General features: G+C 41.5%; 1 protein-coding gene across 12 annotated transcripts in view; it reads left to right on the forward strand.

The window, feature by feature from the left end:
- Positions 1–18,346, forward strand: part of BBX (BBX high mobility group box domain containing) — a 272,393-nt gene that overhangs the window by 158,525 nt on the left and 95,522 nt on the right. For all 12 annotated transcript variants that reach the window (XM_078065702.1, XM_078065708.1, XM_078065696.1 and 9 more), the window contains 2 exons: positions 13,075–13,245; positions 18,063–18,302. In XM_078065702.1, the coding sequence (XP_077921828.1) occupies positions 13,084–13,245; positions 18,063–18,302 (402 nt within the window). In that variant the 5' untranslated portion in view covers positions 13,075–13,083. The remainder of the gene's footprint in view (positions 1–13,074; positions 13,246–18,062; positions 18,303–18,346) is intronic.

Consider the following 18,346-nt stretch of genomic DNA (forward strand, 5'->3'; position numbering starts at 1 on the left):
GATATCACAGATTGTTGATATTTTTTATTTTTAACTGAACTACTGTTTCTGGGTTTTGTCTTTTTTTTTTTTCTTAAAGTTATAATTAGAGATCAGGATGGTGGGGAGGACATCAAGACCTTTTATTATTTTAAAATAAAAACTATGTCATATAAACAAAAAAAATGAGTTTCTTGAACTTCGATCATTTTCGATGAAGTATAATACATTTACTTTTTAAGAATACATGTGGTCATTCTTAAAATCTAAAAGGCTGTGTGTAAACTGGTGCACGGGAGATTAAATACTCAGTGTTGGGTGATGGATACAAGAGAACAGAGAATGGATAAGTATTTCTCTCATGAGGTCACAATTATTCACTGAGTCGTTTTGACTATTTCTGAACAGGTAAAACTGCCAGGTGTTGTGGTTTGACAGTTTGCGTATGCTAGTTGAGTGGGTGCTGGGAATTTCTGGGATGAAGGGTCACAGAACAGGACGAAGAACAGGGCACGGTGAGGATGAAGTAGAAAAGAAACCGTGGCCGTGAGGAAAGGGGACAGAGTGATAGAAATAGGCTGCAGGGAATAGACCTGGAGCTCGCTCATTGAACAAGTATTTGCTCACAACATGCCAGGCTCTGTGTCAGATCCTGAGATGCCATGATGAGCGTTATGCAGCCTTTATTCTCTGTTAGAGTCAGGCCACTTCCTTGTGGCTTATCGAGTATATAGAGTGCGGTTGGGACCCCTAGGGAGCACCTCTCTCAGACTAGACAGGGCCAATAGAAGCCTGAGGTGAGATCCAAGCTAAGTTCTGAAGCAGGATTGAGGCTTGCTGTGAGGAGACAGTAGAGCATATGCTAAGAGGTGAGAGTCCATGGGAAATTCTAGGTGATGGCATGTGCCTCCCTGTGGGCAGAGCTTTTAAAGTGATAACAGAGCAGGGAAACCCAAGTCATAAAAGCAAGCAGGGACCAAGACAGGAAGAGCGGACATTTGTGATGTTGATGATTGAAGTCAGCATAGCTATGGTCAAGAAGGCCAGACTGCTCAATCAGTGTGGTGGGGATGGAGAGGAGTGCACCACATACACGAGGCAGAAGGGGCAGAACTTGGTGAGAGGTTAGATAGCTGGGCAAGAAGCCATTGCAAAGATTTGTACTTATGGTAAAGAAAAAGAGAGATGTGTACACTTTCTAGATATTTATGTGAAGGGGAAGGAATGTCCAGTTCTCTGTGCCGGGCTCTGGCATACTTCTCGGGTATATGGCGGAGGCAGAGGCCTGGCCCAGACAAGGTATTTTCTCTGAGAGGCTCAAAATCAAAAATGTGAGTGTGAATAAGAGTGAGGTAGAGAAGCCAGAGCCTGTGGCACAGCTGAAATGAGTTGAGGTTTGGAACCAAGACGATTAGGAACCCAGTCAGAAGTCAAGTGCAAAGTAGAGCCCATGAACAATGTTAGTACAGGCAGGCCAGTTCTTGACTGCTAGTGGCGTGGCTTGGGGTTAGGCAGGCTTGCTGGCTTGGTGGCTGGAGGCCAGTTGGTACAAAAAAAAGAGGACTAGCTAAAGGGGGTGGGGGGACTCAAAGAGGGCTTTAGCCTTGAAATTGTGTATAGACTGAAGGAGAAGGTATTAACTAGAAGGAATAGTTTATCGGTAGTTCATCAAAGAAAGAAACTGAAACACTGGTGGCCCAGGGTAATAGGATAGGAGATTAAAAAGCACATAATGAGAGTGAAAGGAGTTGACCTCGAACCTCTGCCTTGGAGAGAAGATAGAAGAAGAAAGAAACAAATTTTGGAATTGGTAAGCAATTGGGAGAGTGTGGAGCTTTGGGAGAATTCACACGTATGAAGAAGACCCTCCTGTCAACCAGTAGGCAACGTCATTTTCTTAGAATGGCTAGAGTTGTGGTGGAGAGGACAGTATGGAGAAGTGATGGAAAGCTCTGGGGGCAGAAGTCCCGGGTTTGAATCCTGGCTCCTCCTTCACATACTGGCAGAGTGGCTCAAGCATGTGGCTGAAGCTTTGTCATTCTTAATTTCTTCATGTATAAAAGGTGACCATTAGAGTACCTTTCTGTAAGAGTTGTATTAAGGATTAAAGAAGTTAATTCCTGGGGCGCCTGGGTGGCTCAGTTGGTTAAGCGACTGCCTTCGGCTCAGGTCATGATCCTGGAGTCCCGGGATCGAGTCCCACATCGGGCTCCCTGCTCGGCAGGGAGTCTGCTTCTCCCTCTGACCCTCCTCCCTCTCATGCTCTCTGTCTCTCATTCTCTCTCTTGCAAATAAATAAAATCTTAAAAAAAAAAAAAAAAAATTTATAAAAAAAAAAAAAGAAGTTAATTCCTGTGAAGCGTTTAGCATGTAGCAAACATTCAGTAAACTTTGTTCTTAGAAGGCAGTATCGTATCGTGGTCAAGAACAAGACTCTGAAGCCAGACCTCCTGAGTTGAGGTACCGGCTGTACTAGTTACGTGCTAGCAGTGTGATCTGCACATCAGATAATTTACAAACACAATGCCCAGCTCATTGGGTGACCAGTAAACACGTGCTCAACTGCAGTAACAGTAAATGAGGAGACTCCATGACTTTGTCCTCTTGTGATTCAGTGTCTTGTCAGTGTGATAGCTATGTCCTACCCATGTGACAAATGTGTAGAATAAAAAACCTTTGTTAATTTGTAAACTAAAAGAAGCAAGCTCTATGTTATATGGGCTTCAGTTTTCTCATCTGTAAAGAGGAGATAATAATAGTACCTACCTCTTAGGCTTGTTGTGAGTTAATTAATAAATATGAAGGTCTCAGTTTCTGGCCCAAAGGAAGCAATATGTACAGAAGCATTATATTTATGGAAGCATTTTACATATGCATATATATCTCATTATTACTCTTATCTTCACTCATCATCAGTAGGGGTTGAGGAGAACCTGAGAATTCGTAATGGGAACTGTGGGTTGGGTAAGACTGGATAAGACAAGTGAGAAAGGATTGCTGACGAGCCTGAAGATCAATCTGGGATTGGAAAGTGTGTGTGGTAGCGTCAGACCCGGGGAGCAGCCAGCACCCCGGGGCAGACCTAGAGAAGAAACATGGTTGGACGAGTTCAGAGTTGGGGTTTATTGCAGAGAGTGGTGAGCTGAAGGTACTAGGATCTGCTGTTTTGAGAGAGTCATGAGAGTCATTGACAACTAGCCAGAAATGGGAATAAAGCTATTAGAACATGTGTTCAGACTAGTATGGACGGCTGTTTGGTGGTGACTTTGATTTCGTTACATTTATTACATCTCCTTGTCAGTTTGCCTGTTTCTGTTCTCTCCCTTTCCCTTCTGAACAACCTTTCCTAGGTTCTTATTTTTCCTTCTTTGCCTATTTCCTTTTCACGTCTTATATCTCTCCTGCCTTTTAGCAAAACAACATAAAGACAAGGATAATTAGGAAGCATGAAAGTATTGTTTCTGTGTTTGCTTCTTCACGTATTCTCTGAGCATCTACTCCCTGTCTAGCACGGGGACGTTTGCTCTGACGGATCCAGAAAAAAGCATCTGGCATGTTCATTACCTTCAAGGGTCTTTGTGGGAAGAATTCACATGAAATCATTATGTGTACATTGTACAGAAAAATGTTAATTGTTGTACAGTCAAGTGTCAAAAAATATGGCACAGCCATTAAAAGTGGGTGATGAAAAAGGTGCTTAGGAAGGAAAGAGATATGAGCTGGAGCAAGTAAAGGAAGCTTTTTAGGAATGGGAGTTCAGAGAGGCTTGTAGAGAAGTGAGAGTGGGGGTGTAGGGTACAGTGTGCAGGCCTGGGAGGGCAGGAGCACAAGCACAGGGCAGCTGTGGCGGACAGGACAGATACCTGCTGGCCGGGGAGCAGAGGCGGGTGGTGAGCTGAATGGGAGGTAAGGCTGCATGCACACGTAACTCTCACAGTGCATAGCTCACCAGGGGATCAATAAATACGTGGTCAGCTGCACTGAGAATAACTGAGGAAGAGACTCCCATGAGCTTGTCCTCTTGTGCTTTAGGTTTTTGTCAATGTGATGTCCTAACCATGTAATAAGTACATATTTAAAAAAAAAAACTTTGTTAATTTAGAAACTGAAAGAAGGGGAATTCGTTATGCTAGGCCTGTTGAAAAATAGGAATTTGGTGACTTTCTGATTAAGAATGTAAACATCAACATAAAATTATAGGAGAACAGAGAGGTGGGCTTTTTGAGGGACATGGTGGGGAACATGTCCTAGCCTGTTACTGAATTCTGTATGTAAATAGCTTTTTCTCCCTACGCCACCCCTTGTCTTGGTGCTTTATCTCTTTCAAGATAGCTATTGTCTCTCTCTGTAGCCTAGAGCAGCATGCATTTTGAGAACCATGTTAAATTAAGCTCTTCTAAGATTAAATGTCAGGGAGCTTAAGTATTTGAGATCTTAAAATACATATTCCTTCATGAGGTAAGGGCACAGGGACCAGAACTACCAGTACAGCTAAGCCCTTCTTTGAATAGTGGGTGCCTTATTAGTATTCATGAAGAACATATAGATAACATCTTGACAGAGTTAAAATTTCAACCTGAAGAGCTACTGCTTTTCAATAAAGAGTGCATTTAAAGACACTCTTTGCATGAATAGAGTGAATTGCTTCTAGAAGGGAGAGTATTACTTTATTGAGTGAGATGTTTTTCATTTAATCTGTCTACAGTTTAGAATTATCATTAGAATTACAATAAATAATAAAGATTAGCACATGTAAGGCTTTTATCTTCAAAGAATTTTAGAGTTAATCTAATTTGTCACCCGGATCCGCGATATGCACTTGCTTTTCTGCTGTGAACCCTGACAGTGTTCACTTTCCAGCCCCTCAGTGCTCCCTTTTGGTATTTCCATGGCCCATAGAACAAACAGCTAATGGGCATGCCCAAAGGATTTACCTTAGATCCCTCTTTCCTCCGTAAGCCTTTGGACTCTTGAGTTAGGCCTCCCGGTTCTAGTGCAAGCTTTTCTGCTGCTCACTATGTGACCCTAGGCAAGTTACTTAACCCTCAGCTTCTTCAACTGGGGTTTATAGTAGCACCTGCCTCAGAGGGTTCTTATGAGGATCAAATGAGATAATGAATATCAAGGACATAGCAAATACTATTTAATGAATATTAGCTCTGTATTAGTATTGTTTTAAAAACTATCCATAGGAACACATCATTCTGGGAAGTTGTTATATGTGGTTAAGTGTTAGGTGAGGAAGTGACAAGACCTGCCATGTACGAGGCTCAGGGCTACCCCCTGGGACAGAAAAGGAAGAAACCATGGCATCTTCCCTCTAGACGTTTGCAGCCTGGGTTTTTTTGTGTTTTTGTTTTTGTTTTTGTTTGTTTGTTTGTTTTCAGGGGAGGAGGGGTTCACATAGATAAAACTAATTGTAAAACACTGATAGTACTTGACCTAATAAGATCAAGAAGGGTCAAAGAGCACAAAGTGATGAATTTTTATTTAAGGTTTCTATAGAAAGCTTTAGAGAGGAAGGCATATGTGACCTGGCCCTTGGAGGATGAGAACTTCTATGGAAAATGGGAAAATGTTAGGGTGAGCAAGGCTTCAGAGCCGGGGTATTTGCCAGTTGCTCTGTCAGCGGAACCCCTGTGGGAAGATAGAAGCAAGGTGTGTCTTGAAAGCAGCAGGACTCCCTAGAAGGAAGATTTTAAGCAGGTCAGTCTAATTTGTGTGGAACTCTAGAGCTACCGCTTTGTCACGGTTTCTTTGGGTGGTTTTTCCTCTTCTCTGTAGACTTGAGAAAATGGTGAAGTGTTGCAGTCTTAGTGGGACCCAGGAGAGGCCTTCCTTGTGGTTCGAATGTATCTAACAGTGAGATTTCATGGGCCTCTATTACCTTCCCCTGTCTCACTGGGTCTGAAGTTCCATTAATATGATTTGGATGGGATTTTATTGGACATTTAGGAAACAGCTTAAAATACCCCTGTGGCAGCATTAAATTCACACAATGTTTTAAAGACTGAAGTGTACTGATTGCCAACGTTGTAAGACAAGATGATAGAAAGACTCAGAGGATCTTATTCACAAAATTTATGACGGTGCCAAGGAACTGTTTCCTACTGTATATCACTCAGACAAAGGAAAGGAAACTTTCCATCTTTCTTTTTCAGTTTCTGAGTCTGGGGATTCTATCGTCTGGGAAGCACATGGACCGTGGTTAAATGGGAGACATGTGTTCTCTTTTGAACAGCATCTTCGGCTGAGTTTAAGCAACAGATGCTACCAGTTAAAACCCATACTCCCTCTAAAAAGCTCGTGGGAAAAGGGAGGATTTACCAACACGGAATGAGAACTTTCTGGGCACCAGATTCTATGCTGGGTATTATATGTATAAAGTGTTCTCAACGTAGAGCTGTTACTGTTTTAACATAGGAGGAAAGATCATCAAGATGAATAACTTTACAAGGAGTAGTTAGCAGTGGACGAGGGATTCTAAAGGAGGCCTGCCAGGCTCCATAATTTTAAGTGTGGTGTTCGGTTTGTACTGTTTCTTCTGTGATATTTCTTCTTGAAACTTCTCATGAAGTTTGACCTCAATAAAGTCTTCATGAATGGGCTTACTTTCGAAGAATACAGTTAAATGAAGTTTTTTCCGATTTATCACCAAGTTGACTTGTATTTAGTTCAGAACAATGATTATCTAATTAGAGTCACTAATCCTGGCATAGGAAAGGCCCACATGGGTTGGTTTGTTGTTACAAGATAAATACATGTTCAGTATTTTGGATAGGGACCTTCAGCTTCTATTGTTTGACAATCTCAGGGGCATAATTTGATGATATTGAGTCTTTCAAGTAGAGTCCACTGACAGGTAAATAACCTGATTTCAGTTTTTCTGGAGTTGCAGTGCAGAATGGATGACCCCTTTTGAATAAAGTCTGCCAGTTGTTTCATTTATTTCATATAGATTGTTAGCTTAATTTGCTCTTGGTCAAGGACAAGAAGCCAAACTTTATAATATATGGGGCTTTTAGTGGCAAAATAATCACAAGTGTAGGCCTCTGTGACTATCAAAACTTAACAGTCTTCCCTCCTCCTTATTGTTGAAATAAGAGGAGTCATAGGCTTAAGTCTCAAAAAGTCTGCCTTCTTTGCTTCGTCTTTTTCTTCATCTTTTCTTTCATTCTTTCTGGTTTTCTCATTACTTCTGAGTGATAATTAGGAGCTTCGTTTCCCCTGATTCTTGCTTTCTTTCAACAGTTTGAAAACTGACCTGTAAGGAATTAAAAAGTAATTAGATAACTATAAATTATTAAAGTATCAGTTTATAGTTTGAGGTTTTTCGTAGTCAATACATCAGTTATACTTTTCCTGTCCAAAATATATTATGTCCAATTCACTTGTGCACTTTTTCATCTTTATTTTATGCTAAAAATATTTCTTTCACTCTTAATTTGTTCTAAGTACAGTGCTGGGGATGTTGGTCTTATTTCTTCCACAGCTCAGGGGGCCCGGCCCGATGGTTCTCACGCACCACATGCCACCTTGGCCCGTGTGTCACAGTTGCACATAGTTTTCAGCCCCCCCTTTGTTTCCCACTCAGGAAAGAATATCTGAATTCAGGGAAATGAGAGAGATGGGGGTTCATTTTGAAGCCATTCGAGTGTATAAAAACATCACCATTATTTAGCGCGAGGGGGGTGGTTCATATGGTTGCTTGTAACAACCCTCACAACTAACCGATCTTGATGTTCTTCTGGTGAGCAAGGATGCTTCTGAGCGTATAAAGGTAAATAGTCTTGGATTATAAAGAAAAGGCTTAGTAAGGGAGGTAGGATGTACCCAAATAATTGTAATTTAAGGGAAAATATGGTGTCATTAGCAATACAAAGTCTAGTGGATTTCTGGGGAAGGAGAGATTAATTTGGGGATTATCAGCAAAGACATACAGTATCTGTAATGGCATGTCAGCTACATTGGAAAGAAATCACATGTGAATGTGATTATTCTGAACCCCAAAGCCACATACATATACCATTCATTAATTTTATTCTTGATATTCTGTTTTCTCTTTGAATATTAAAATTTTAAACACATACACAAAGGCACATATACTTAAAACACATTCACACATACTTAAATAGCATGATCAAAATCCTTGAGACTAAAAGATATATTTTTCTCCAGGCACTGGCAATCACTCTGACCTCTCCAGTTGATATAGCCGCTTATAGTTTCCCGTTGATTTCTTTTGCTATTTAAAAAACGCATTACCTAAACAAGGATAGGATCACATGGATGGAGTAGGATGCTTCTGAGCTGACCTCCTCCCACAACACACCCAAAGTACAACTGTATATGGAACATCTCTCTCTGAAGACTTTACCTGAAGACTAGCAGCTCTTCCACAGCTACAGATAAAAAGGAAATGTCCAAACTGAGAAGGAGAGGCGGGGCAGGGACACAGTAGAGATACCACCAACACAGAGGTTCTCCCTGAGGGGCGAGGAGATCCAGCCCCACCCTGGGCAGCCACCCACCCTGGGCACCTGCCCCAGGAAGATAAGCCCTCATAACATCTGGCTTTGAAAGTCAGTGGGGCTTAACAATAGGTGAGGGGAGGGCTATAGAAAACTGGGACTCTCCTGTTAAAGAGCTCATGCACAAACTCACTTGCTCCAAGACCCAGCAGAGAGGCAGCGGTTTGGAAAGTACCAGGGCCATCCCTGAAGGATATTTGTTGACTACTTTTAGTGTGTGTGCCAGAGCGGCAGGGATCCATAGGAAATTTCTCCAGGAATGGAAGCACTGGAGGGTGCCATTTTTCTTTCCTTCTACCTAGCTGCTCTGTCGCTTGTGGGAGCCATTTCTGATATTCTCCATCTTACCTTGCTAGCACTATTCACCCCCTAGCCCCCTGCATTCCTCTGCAGACTCACCCCAGCAGGCATCCCTCCAAAGCAGCTCCTGCCCTGCTGAGAAGCCTTGGCTGGGACTGGCAACCCTGCAAAGTGGCTCCCATTCTCCCCTCACCCCCAGGCAGCTCCTGTCCCAGCAAGAAACCTTGTCCAGGACTAGCACCTCCCACCCCTCCAGTGGATCTACCTCACTATACTCAGCAAAAGGCCTTGGCAGAGACCTCTGACTGTGTCCTATCCCCTGCCCTGCTGCACCCAGCATACAGCCTCGGCATGGATCAAACCCCCCCATGAAGGGAGACAGGCAGTCCCACCCACCGGCATGACTGCAGCAGTCTCGGCCAGGCCTCACAGCCAGCCACACGAGGGGCTGGCCCTGCCCACCGACACAGCTGTGGCCAGGTTTCTCGCCAGCTGTACTGGGGTCCAGGCCCACCCACTAGTGCTACCACAGTAGTCACGGCAGGGCATTGCAGCCAGCCAGGCTGGGGGCCAGCCCCTTCTGCCAGTGCACGTGCAGCTATCACAGCCTAGCCACTACAGGAGGGTATACACAGCCCACTCGGGACACCCCTGGAACACTTGGTCCTGGTGACCAGGGGGTATTGTGCTTCTGGGCCCCACAGGAAACTTTCTATATATGGCCACTCCTTTAAGACCAGGAGACTTGGCTGACCTACCAATACATACAAACAAACACAGAAAGTCAGGCAAATGTATATGCTCCAAATGAAATACAAAACCTCAGAAAGAGAACTAAATGAAACAGAGATAAGCAGTGTGCCTGGTAAATAATAGTTCAAAATAATGGTCATAAAGATGTTCACCAAACTTGGGAGAAGAATGAGTGAGCCCAGTGAGAACTTCAACAAAGAGAAAGAAAATATAAAAAAGAACCAATCAGAGCTGAATACAATAACTGAATTAAAAAATACATTGGAGGGAATCAATAGCAGATTAGATGATGCAGAAGAACGGATCAGTGATCTGAAAGACAGGTTAGTGGAAATCACCCCAGCTGAAGAGCAAAAAGAAAAAAGAATTTAAAAAAATAAGGATGGTTTAAGGGACCTTTGGGACAATATCAGGCATACTAACATTCCCCTTATAGGGGTCTCAGAGGAGAAGAGAGAAAGAAAACTTATTTGAAGAAATAATAGCTGCAAACTTCACCAACCTGGAGAAGGAAACAGATACCTAGGTCTAGGAATCACAGAGAGCCCCAGACCAGATGCATTCAAAGAGGTCCACACCAAGACACATCATAATTAAAATGTCAAAAATTAAAGATAAAGAGTATCTTAAAAGCAGCAAGAGAAAAGTAACTAGTTACATAGGAGGGTACCCCTATAAGACCATCAGCTGATTTTTTAGCAGAATAGTTTGCAGGCCAGAAAGGGAGTGGCATGATAGATTCAAAGGTTGAAAGGAAAAAACCTAGAACCAAGAATAACCTACCTGGCAAGAACTGAAGGAAAGATAAAGTTTCCCAGACAAAAATTAAAGGAGTTCATAAGCACTAAATCAGCCTTAATAAGAAATGTCAAAGGGACTTTTTTTAAGTGGAAAAGAAAAGGCTATAAAAAATGTTTTATCTCATAAAATACTGGGACCCCCATATGGGTTTAATTGCCACTCATGCAGCTCATCCTGAAGTGATTAATAAGCCACAAAAATAACCGTTTCCTCTTCTCTCTGTATAGCATTGGTATTTTTGGAAATTGGGTTGCCTGTGCCAAGTTTTATTTGTAGATAGAATGAGAATTGTTAAATGATCTATCAGTTCACAAGAAATCTTTGTTCCTTTATTAAGAGCATACCAGATAACTAATTCCATATAGAGTTTTCAGTAACTTTTTATACTTTTGAGGCAGCCACATGAATCATATAATTATTTCAGATATTCAGCAGAAGTTGCTTGCTAAAAAGACCATGGGAACATGTTTTTCTTTGCTCTCCCTTCTTCCTTTGACTAGTCATAGCATTTAATAAATTGGTGAGGATTTTTATCAAAATGAAGATTTAAATTTTTTTATTAAAATGAAGATTTTACTGCAGCACAAATAATAATCTGAATATTTATCAATAATGAAATGATTGAGTATATTGCAATACACTTTTATTTTGGAATATTCAATGGTTATTACAAAATGGGAACAGTCAAGGTGTATTGACTTAGATGAGCATGATCTATGCAAATTAAAATTTCTAAATGGCTATGTTTACTGGTATATTTGTATATAAAAAAAGGCACAGAATGATATAGTCCCTAAGGATATTTTAAAATTGGTCAAAGGATAGGCAAACAGGTTTAGAGGGGCATGATTATTAACAGAAGAGAATTCAGAAATAGATTTATACACATATAGTAATTTAGTGTAGGATAAAAGTGGCATTTCAAAGGAGTGGGGGAAAGCTGGATTATTTAATAAAGAGCGTTGGCAGAATTTGGCTAGTTATTTGGGGAAAAAAGGATAAAGTAGACCCTTATCTCCTTTATCAGAATCCTTATCTCCTGAATTACAGGTTGATCAAATATTAAAATTCTTTTTTGTAGTGAAGTCATGCAAGTTCTAGAAGGAGTTGTTAGTAATTTTTTAAAATTTTGAAATGAAGAAATCCTAAGCATGACCCAAAATCCATAAACAGTGAAGGACAGAGGATAAATTTACCTGTGCCGTATTGTTGTTGTTTTTTTTTTTTTTTTAAAGATTTTATTTATTTATTTGAGAGAGAGAGAATGAGAGAGAACACATGAGAGGGGGGAGGGTCAGAGGGAGAAGCAGACTCCCTGCCGAGCAGGGAGCCCGATGCGGGACTCGATCCAGGGACTCCAGGATCATGACCTGAGCCGAAGGCAGTCGCTTAACCAACTGAGCCACCCAGGCGCCCTGTGCCGTATTGTTTTAAAGGCTTCCGAACTAGATGCATCTAGAAACTTTATGAAATCCCAGTTTTAGCAGCATGGCATAACAAATTTATTGATACCACTTTGCAATACACTGACCCAAAAGGCTACCGTTCTGTGATTTCAGCAACTGTGTTTATGTTTATAACTGTCAGCGTGAGCCATTTAAATCAATAACATCATTTGAATGTTTGCATGAGTATGTATATACAATGATTTGTATATTGTTACTTAAAATGAATGGATGAGAACTATTAAACTAGGAAAAAGCTGAGAGAATGCATATGAGAAACGGACATGTATAGTTTACCTCTGGGCTGTGGGGCTGGTGTGATGGAGAACACAAACCTCATTTTGTGCTATTTTCCCCTTTATAAAATACAAATGTGTATTGTTTTTATCATTGAGAAAAAGCTTTCTTTTTTTTAAGTCACCGAAAAGTAACTTAGAATTATGGGCTTCTGAAAGATTTTATCACATCCATAGGCTGGCTACCTCTTAGCTATTTCAGCCAGCCACCTTTCAGGGGAAGAGAAACAGCAAAAAGCCTCAGGAGAAAAACTTTGTTACTGGATTTTGGTGCCCACGTAATGGAGAGGTGCAAAAGTATTTGTGACTTATGTCACAGATGGGTACAGAGGGCGCTCATCTCGCTAAGTGACCTACGGTGATTTCATGCGCTGGGTCCTTGGAGGCTGCACACTGCTAGTTTTTAAAAGTGGTGTGTCATCTTGTGAAATGGTTTATTTTAAATAAAACATTTGATTCTTACAAGTATTCATTTTACTTAATAATGCCCCAAGCTCAGATTTATCATAGCATAGAATGCAAAAGTCACGTAAATTGTTGTAATAAAAGAGGAGCCATCGGAGAATGTATGGAGGGCCACCTCTGGGAACACCTCATCTCTGGGCGCTGTCTTTTCAGATTCTTCTGATGCACCACTTTAAGAAACCCTACCCTGAGTAAATGCGAACAGGTGACTGTAACTTGTAATCCTCCTGCTGGTCTATTTGGGTTTTGAGTTCTGAAGTTATGGAGTGGAAGGAAGTAGATTTCATAAAAGGCAAATTTTATTAGCTCCATTTAGCCAAGTAAAATGAATGTTTGATTATGTACTTAGAATTCGTACTGAATCCAGTAAATGCCTGAGCTGGTAGATACTTTAGTCATTAAAACTATAATCCAATTAAAGCTAAGGAAGCTAAATAAACAAATTTTAATCAGATTTACTTTGATTTCTCTCTGTTTCTCTCCCTTTTTTTTTCCTTACCACAGGTCACAGTAATGAAAGGCAGTAATAGAAATAAGGATCATTCAGCAGAAGGAGAAAGGGCTGGAAAACGACCAAAACGAAAGTGTCTTCAGTGGCACCCACTGCTAGCAAAGAAACTGCTGGACTTTTCAGAAGAGGAGGAAGAGGAAGACGAAGAAGAGGATATTGATAAGGTAATTCCTCTGTTTAATATAGAAGTTTTGAGTATTCATTCCAGAAATGACCGTGATCATGGATGGTGAGAAGGATGCATTTCTAAAAGTCTGTGGGGCGCCTGGGTGGCTCAGTTGGTTAAGCGTCTGCCTTCGGCTCAGGTCATGGTCCCGGAGTCCTGGGATCGAGTCCCACATCGGGCTCCCGGCTCAGCGGTGAGCCTGCTTCTCCCTCTGACGCTCTCCCCTGTCATGCTGTTTCTCTCTCTCTCTCTCTCTCTCTCAAATAAATAAATAAAAAAAATCTTAAAAAAAAAAAAAGTCTGTGTAACTTGAATCCTGTTCAACTATTCAGTTTACCTTTTTATTCCAGATATTGATGACTCCTGAAGTATCTGTACTTCTAGTACTTGAGACAGAATCAGATCCTTCTTCAGTAGTCTTTCTGTCAATTAACTAATGATTTTCAGGTAATACGGTAATACTCCAATGCAGTGGAGATGGGGGTATTCATAAAATTTGTTGTGCTCACCTGGCATCCACCCCGTTTGCGGCTCTGGCTTCTGTCTCCACTTCAGTCTAGCCCTGCCTCTGTAGACAGCCTCAGAGCTGCTCAAGCCCTTGTCTCTGCCACCTGCATGGCATCTGGCAGTTTTCACCCCCACCAAGCCTCCTTGGTCATTCAGTCCTCCACGTCCCCTTCTCTAGCCTCATGCTTGAGCAGCCAGCTCTTATTTAGAAAGTCACACGTTCCTCTCAGTCTTGGCATAGCTGGTTCCTCCTTTCCTCCCCATTCAGCTCTCAGGTTGAGGACTACCTCCCCAAGAGATGGGACCTCCTCATGGCAGGTGTGCCCCCCACCCGACGCATTCTGTGTCCAGGGAGTTCCGTCCTGACATTTACCATTTACCTTGTGTATGTCTGTCTTGCCAGACTAGAATATAAGCTCAGGAAGAGCAAAGTCTTGCCCCTCGTGTCCTCCTCTTGTTGGAATCTAGAATGGTGCCTGGCACAGAGCAGATTTTGAATAGATCTATGGTCATTAGAAGAATCAATGAATACATATTTTGTGTCACTGCAACTTTTATAAACATGTCTTTAGTATTCTTCAGGCCTTTGACATCCATTCAGTCTTTTGTTCTAGGCTTAGGTCAGCTTCCAGGAAACCATGTTTTCTGTTTTTCCTGTTTCTCAGACATCTTACCCAGATACCCTTTACGGTCTCACTGAGCTTTTTCTCCTCTTTTACAGAGAAAACAGAGGCCTCCAGAAGTGACTCCTTCAGCTTCCTCTACTCACCTGCACGCTTACTTCACTCCTTGCCTGTCTTTTCTTCCTCCTTTCCTTTCCAGAGGAAGAGTGTTATTAATTCTGTTTGAGGAAACTGCCAGGTTTATCCCGATTTGATCGTTCTGACACAGTGGTGCCACTCGGTCCCGTGGTCCTTGGGGCGGTCCTCTGCTTCACTCCTCCTGCAGCACACACTCCTGTCCGTCCCAGGATTTCTGTTTCTCTCCCAGCCGCACCATCCTACCTTCTTTCAGTTGATGCCCCTCCATTGTCCTGCCCTCAAGTATTGGTGTTCCCTGGGCTTCTGAATTTCTCTTGCCATCCTGGACCTTTTTCTTAAACGCTGCACTCGCGATTTGTACTATTTACTTTACATATCCACTTAGATCTCAGATCAGAACTCAGTTTGAATGTGTTCGGAATGAAGCTTTGAAGCCCATCGTCCTGCGTCTTCCTCACCTCAGGAAGTGGAGACCCCTGGTTTTCGGGTTGGTCAGACCAGAAGCCGGGTCTGTTCTCTTTTGCTCAAGTCTCACATCCGTCCATCAGCAGATTCTCAGCCGTGCCTACTGCATGGGATCTCAGCTTGACTCCTCCTCAGCAAGGTCACCACCGGCTCCTTGATCTAGGCCACCACCATTTCTGGTGCAGATCAGTGTGCTCTGCTCTTGCCCTTCCACAGTCTGTTCTTAGCAGAGCAGCCAGAAGGATCCTTTCAAAACAGAAGGCTGGCCGTGCCGCTTTCCTGCTTCATGAGGGCAGAGAATTCATAGGCTCAGGGCTCTACCTGCACCACCTAGAACAGTGCCTGGTCCCTATCAGTGGCCCGGTCAACAGTTACAGAGTGCAAGAACGAGGTGATTGGACTCCCTTCTTTCTCAGTCCCACTTGGTGATCCCGTCCACTTTCCTAGTCTTGCCTCCTTTGTATTCATACCTCAGTTCGTTATTGCAACCAAGACTTCTCTGCTGAGAACCACCTGAAATTTCGCCGACCCGATACTAATCTTTCTGCTCTCCACCTGATCTAATTTCTCTCATTTGAGAAAAAGCATTCACTGTTGTGTATGAAGGAATCTTGCCACCGAAGCTAGAGACACGCTTACTTTTTTTTTATAGATTTATTTATTTATTTTAGAGTAGAGGGGAGGGGCTGAGAGAGAGAGGGAGAGAGGGTCTTACTCAGACTCCACACTGAGCAGGGAGCCTAACTCGGGGCTTGATCCCATGACCCTAAGATCACGACCTGAGCCAAAACCAAGAGTCGGACGCTCAACTGATTGAGCCTCCCAGGCACCCCGAAAACATTTTTTTTTTTGATGCCCATATTTGGCAAAATAAATAATCTATGGTAAAATATGATAACCTATGTTGTTCCCCTCAAGATTTTTTTTTTTTTTTTTACAGTCTGAAACTACTCATAGCATTAAATGCATGGGTTTTTTTTTAATAAGACAAAGCACATTCTTCATAAAGTACGTCCATACCTACTTCTACAACCTTATGTCCTGGGTCCCTGTTCTGTGTTAGATACACCAGTGCTACTGAACTGTGTATCAATTAGTAGTCATAGAGGCTTAATCCTTTTTAGTTTTCTGTATCTCCCCATTGACTGCCTGACACATTCTGATTCATCTTTCAGAATTTAGCTCAGACAACACATTTTCTAGGGAGACTTCAGTGTACTCTCATCCATCCACTAGTGCTTTGTTATCACACTGTTTCCTTGTAATCGTCATCATACTGCTTTTTAATTCATTCGCTTTTATATCTTTCTTCCCTCTCCAAACAGTAAGCTTCTCGGTCCAGGATCTTTTCTTATTTATCTTTTTTTCCAGCTCTTGGCTTGAGTTTTATAATTTAGTAACAGAATCAAAAGTTATTCTTTTCTGAAGGGAAACTGTAATTACTTCCTCAACCTACATAATATACTTTTTATGCCTTGATTTTTCTATAGCTTCTTAGATTCAGAATGCTAAATAAATATTCCCCAAAAATGCAAATCGTGTTGATAATTGTATACAGAATGAGGAAGCTAAATCTATAGCCTTCACTCCCAATAATAATCTCTAATGTATTTCCAAATCAGATAGCTATGACTTTAAGATTGTTCCACTGTACCGTTTTGTTTGAGATAATCGCTGGTTAATTAAATGCATTTGCAATACTTAATTTAAACTGAAGAGACTTTAAAAATACCAAATTTGATCAAGTTAGTGATTTGTCCTCGAGTATCTGTAGCAGTTGCCCAATCAACATGATGTAAAAGAACATGGTGGCGTTACAGTAGTGGTTCTCAGAGTGTGATCTTCAGATCAGCAGTATCCGCATCACCTGGAAACTTGTTAGAAATTAATTCTCAAGGCCCACTCCAGACCTGTGGGATTGGAAACTCTGGGAATGGGACCCAACAATCTGTTTTAACAAGACCTCCAGGGATTCCACTACCCACTCAAGTTGAAGAACTAAGGCTCTGCTATATAATGCAGACTAACAACTACCTCCATCCTTCTTGATTTTAACTATGAAACAAGAAATTAAAGAGATAGTTTTAGTAAGCCTTCTGGACTTCCGTTCATGGTTGCACTGTTTCCAAGAAATAGCATAGGATCATATTTGAGCCTTAGAAGATATTTAACAATTCCAATACATCCTGAGATTCTGTGATCAGAGGTATCCTCAGCGATGTGCAGGTAATAATGTAAGAGATCAGAAGCAGAAGGCTTTTGGGCAGTGGAAATGACAGTTACACAGATGGAATGGGCAGGATTAGAGCTTTGTAGAAGTTCCTGAAGACCTCGAATTGAATGAAATGCTTTGGAAAAGGGAGGATTCAGAATCGATTTTGAAGGTTTAAGCCTGGGTGAATTTATTCCTGTTATCACAGCATTTCACGAAACAGGAAAGGTTGATATTTACAAGCTTGAAAATTTACTACGTAGTTCCTCCTTCAAATAATGTTAAATGTCTGTTGTGATTTTTACAGTAGGAGGCTCCACTTGTGATGTGCCTAAAACATTGAATAGTCTGTATTAAATTTTTATTACCTACTTCCATGTTAAACATTTTCATATTATTAACTGTAAAAAAGCACTTTCCAATGAGGAGAAACAACTAATATTCATGTATTTTTTGTGAATGTTGTTGTTAACCTTGAGACCCATATATCACAGAATGGGTTTATTTATTTATTGAGCAGTTAGTTAAGTATATATACCAGACATTAAGCTAGATGCTGTGGTTGTAAAGGTAAAAGAGCTTTTCCTCAAAGAGCTCACTATTTAGTGAGGGGAAAAAAATGTAAGCCATCATAACACGATAATAATATATGCTGCAATAGAGACATGCACAGGTTGCTATAGAAACTAAGCAGAATACATTGTAAGTTGGTTCCCAACCACTAATAGTGGTTGATGATTAATTTTTTCCAATTTGTAAGTTATTTCAATGGAGGTAAGAAAAAATACAATTTGAAAACCAAAACTAACTGTTAAAGCAAAATTGTCCAGGATGTGTTAAAGATCTGGCTTTTGTTTTGGTTGGTCATAGGTTCAACTTCTTGGGGCCGATGGCCTAGAGCAAGATGTTGGTGAGACTGATGATGAATCACCAGAACAGCGAGCCCGGAGACCAATGAATGCATTTCTCCTATTTTGCAAACGTCATCGCTCCCTTGTACGTCAGGAACACCCCAGGCTTGATAACCGAGGTGCTACCAAGATACTGGCTGATTGGTGGGCTGTTCTAGATCCAAAGGAAAAGCAGAAATATACAGACATGGCCAAGGAGGTAGGTTACAATGACAAGGTTTTGTGTTGGCTGTGAGCAATCAA

This window comes from Halichoerus grypus, chromosome 1 (genome assembly GCF_964656455.1).
Source record: "Halichoerus grypus chromosome 1, mHalGry1.hap1.1, whole genome shotgun sequence".
Taxonomy (NCBI): Eukaryota; Metazoa; Chordata; class Mammalia; order Carnivora; family Phocidae; genus Halichoerus; species Halichoerus grypus.